At 46.8% G+C, this 3,801-nt stretch overlaps 1 protein-coding gene across 1 annotated transcript in view; it reads left to right on the top strand.

Annotated features, from left to right (window-relative positions):
* The first annotated feature begins 221 nt into the window (after positions 1 to 221).
* The window catches only part of LOC101998621 (zinc finger protein 124-like), a 37,689-nt gene continuing 34,109 nt past the window's right edge, over positions 222 to 3,801 (top strand). Inside the window, exon 1 of the mRNA XM_026785983.1 lies at positions 222 to 414. Coding sequence (XP_026641784.1) covers positions 412 to 414 — 3 coding nt within the window. The 5' untranslated portion in view covers positions 222 to 411. The remainder of the gene's footprint in view (positions 415 to 3,801) is intronic.

The raw sequence follows: 3,801 nt of genomic DNA, 5'->3' as shown, positions 1-3,801 counted from the left end.
TCACAGCACTCTGAGGGGGAAGAAGCAGGAATTGTTCTGAGCAAGTGGAGGCCAGGACAAATTATGCTTAAATAATAGGAATTATTTCCCCCCGACAGGGATAAAAAGCTAGGGCCTAGAAAAAGCTTGTGTCTCCTGTCACTAGAGTTCCAGGACCTGAAGCAAGAACTCATTGGCCTATCAGAAAATTATTGGAGTGCATGAACTGGCCAATGAGGAGTGTGTTTCTTAGGTGCGGGAAGCTGCCTGACCAAGGTCCGTTAGTTTCCTCTCCCAGCCCCCAGCCCCCTCACCTCACATTAGGCGCTTGTGTATTCTTTGTAAGCAGATCCTAGATCCCAGGCCTATATATCAAAGTGGCCTTCATTGACAGGAGCGGGAGGAGGACACCAGAACACTCTGTGACTGGAAATGGTAAGTTTGGCCCGCATCTTGAATGTAGGGAAGATGGATACTGCATACAGAAACCTCAAGGAGACCCGGCCTTCCAAAGCAGCTGAGTCTGCAACTTTGGACTCCGCTGGGCCGCGCTGCCCGGGTCCCGCTGGGTGGAGCTGGGTGATCAGGTAGAGTTGCGGTCCTGTCCCTTGTTGAGCGCTCAGTGCTGCTGCGTGTTGGGTAAACTGGGCACCCACAGGGCAAAGAGTCCTGGGGAACCGTGGGATTCGGACTGGGGCTCATGTGTAGGGAGTGTGTGTGTGTGTGTGTGTGTGTGTGTGTGTGTGCGCGTGCAGGGGGGTGGAGGACCTGCGTGGATGGTGAAGATTAGGACACTGGATCTCAGGGCGCAGATACCCAGAGCGCCTGTGACTCTCGGTGTGAAAAAAATGAGGCAGACACGATCTCCATGGACTGGGACCGATTTATTGGAAAAGCAAGGAACCTTTCTAGTAGGAAGCTTGAGTGCCCGAGGGTCTGAGGAACGTCTATACACATAGGTAGCCACCAGGAAGTTACACCTATTTTTGTGATTTGTCTGTGTCTGTGTTTGGGGGAGGGTGTTTTTGATACCCGGACAATATTGTTTCTACACGTGAAACACACGCACTCTCCAGGGGCTTATTTATTCTCAAGCAACTTAACTGATATGTTAGAGACTTAAGCCCCGTTTTGCTTTTTAAAAGAAAGAAAAGAAAAGAAATGGAAAGGAAAGAAAAGAACAAACCAGGCACTTAGGAACTTTGCGGATGGAATTCTCTTTGACAGTAGCTCACTGATTCTCAACCCTCCCAATGCTGTGACCCTTTAATACAGTTCCTCGTGCTGTGGTGACCACCCCCAAGCATAAAATTAATTTCGATGCTACTTCAGAACTATAATTTTGCTACTGTTATGAACGTAATGTAAATATCTGATATTCAGGATATCTGCTATTCAACCCCCGTGAAAGGGCCGTTCAATTCCCAAAAGGTTAAGATCACAGGTTGAGAAACACTGGAGTAGTTCACGCATCCCAGACACGGAACATTTCAAGACTATGCACATTTCAGAATGGTTCCGAGGAGGGTAATAGTTCCCGTTTTTCTTTCTGAATCTGCTAAACAAGCTTTCTTTAATGCTTCGGGCTTCCCTCCTATTATTTTGGCTTCCCCATTCTTTCTCTAAAGCCTCCATCTCAGCTATGTAACTGATTGCCCGCCATGTGGGGGACCTCCTTGACAGTTTAGAATGGTGGTATGGCCTTCTTCCTTCTCTCCTCCATTCTATTCCTCTGTGCTGTACTGACAGTTTACAGCTTGCTTGCCCTGCAGGTTTTCATTTAAACATTAATAAAAATTGTCCTTGAGCTTTAAAAGCAAGCACACAAAAACCTTTTTCTTTTGACTTGGAAGGCAACAAAAGCCCCATAGCATTTAGTGTCTCTGTCATGTTCATGTTGTGGTTTCTTCCTTCTGGGAAGTTGAAAGCACAGAGTCCATGTGCTAAATCTCTCACTGCCTTGAAATGTAGGGGTGGTGGAGCCTCACAGAACCACCCAGACTGGGCTTAGAGCTGCTATGTGACAGAATTTTTCTGGGGAGACTCAATCCAGTGCACATCTACTCACCTTAGAAAGGAGCCCAGAATAGTCCAAAATATTACTGAACCAGAGTCCAGTTGGTGAGCCAATGTGTGTTTATTTTGGGGCTACTAACAGAATTATGGAGGGGCCTTGCAAACAGCAGCGACAACTCAAAAGCAGCTCCTTCAGCAGAAAGCCTGTCCCAGCCTGGGGGAAGACACCCCTGCCCCTCCCCCCCCACACACCCTTAATCTCTTTAGTTCCTCTCAGCTTCCATGGAGCCACAGGTCCAACATCTCTTCCAGCAGTTTGGCTGGACAGAGGTTCCACCCCAGGGGTTTTTACTCTCTTTTATACAGCTGATTGGGATGCTCCACAGCCTTCCAAGTTTCTGTTCTTTCTGGATTTGTGACCTTTTGTTTACCTGCTTGGGGATAACATTTCAGTTTGAAGGAACACACCATACAAGAGCTAGTTTGTTGTTTGTTTATTTATTTTAATATTATTATTATTTTTTAATTTATTTGGTTTTTTTGAGACAGGGTTTCTCTGTAGTTTTGGAGCCTGTCCTGAAGCTAGCTCTTGTAGACCAGGTTGACCTCGAACTCACAGGGATCTGCTTGCCTCTGCTTCCCAAGTGCTGGGAGTGGTCCTGATCTGGCATGCTGGGATTTGGAGTCCAGACCAATATAACTCCCAGGCCTGGGGGCTAGGATGAATGCAAGGGGCTGGGGGGCTACACTCCTAACTTAACAGAAACCATATCAGTTCCTAACATCCCAAGATATTTCATTTTTGTATCTCCCAAGATGGTCACATTTGTTATGGTTTAGATAAAACCCTGCAGTTCTGGTTCCCTGAGGGGTGCAGCGGCAGGCCACGAGGGCCAGAAGGTCCCTGGTAGGGAGCCACATAGCAGGGGAGAGACAGAGACAGATAGGCACGCCATGCAGAGTGAGGTTGGATATTTATTTAGTGGGTTATGGACAGGAAAGGGAAAGGGAGAAGGGGAGAAGAGGGAGGAGAGAGAAAGAGAAAGAGAGAGAGAGAGAGAGAGAGAGAGAGAGAAGCAAGAGAGAAAGGGGAGAGTGGTGGGGAGAGGAGAGGAGACGTTACCTCTTCAGGAGAGGAATGAAAAGGAAGGGGCTCAAAGGAAGACCACTTGCCTCTGTGGAGGAGGGGGAGAGGGAGTGGGTGGGGCTTGTCTCTTAAAGGAGCAGGACCATTACAACACTGAGTTTAAAAATTCATGTTTTCTAAGCCTGGAGAGATAATGAACATTTTGGAGCTCATTCTACTCTTTCAGAGGTCCCAGGCTCTTTCTGCAGCACACATATCTAGTAACTCAAAATTGCTGAAACTCTGGGCCCAGGGAGATTGGACACTCTTTCCTGGCCTCTGAGAACATGTGAGGGCCTGACTTTGCAATCTTGATTTTAAAGAAAGGGCTTCATCTTAAGCCATATAATGAATGGGAGCTGATCCCAGCTCCAGAAATGTGCTGTGATAGCGAAATTTAAACAGATACCCTGAAAATAGCCAATTAAGGAGTTAGGGAACAGGGTTATAAAATTTAAAGAGGTCCAGATGTTCCTAGAAGGCATCTTGTACTTGAAGATGCCTTGTCAGTTATTAATGTCTCTTTATTAGGGTTTTCTTGCCAAAAATACCCAATGGTTTCAGAAACTACCTTACCCTATGCCCTCCTTACCCAATTCCAAGACAAAAAGACATGAACTCCCCTGGTTATGGAATTTCTCCTTTAAAGTTCCCCCCTTCCCCAGGCTTGCCACTGCATT

The sequence above is a fragment of the Microtus ochrogaster genome, linkage group LG3, assembly GCF_000317375.1.
Source record: "Microtus ochrogaster isolate Prairie Vole_2 linkage group LG3, MicOch1.0, whole genome shotgun sequence".
Lineage (NCBI taxonomy): Eukaryota > Metazoa > Chordata > Mammalia > Rodentia > Cricetidae > Microtus > Microtus ochrogaster.
Note: the sequence above shows the minus strand (reverse complement) of the source record. Positions and strands in the feature narration are given on the sequence as shown.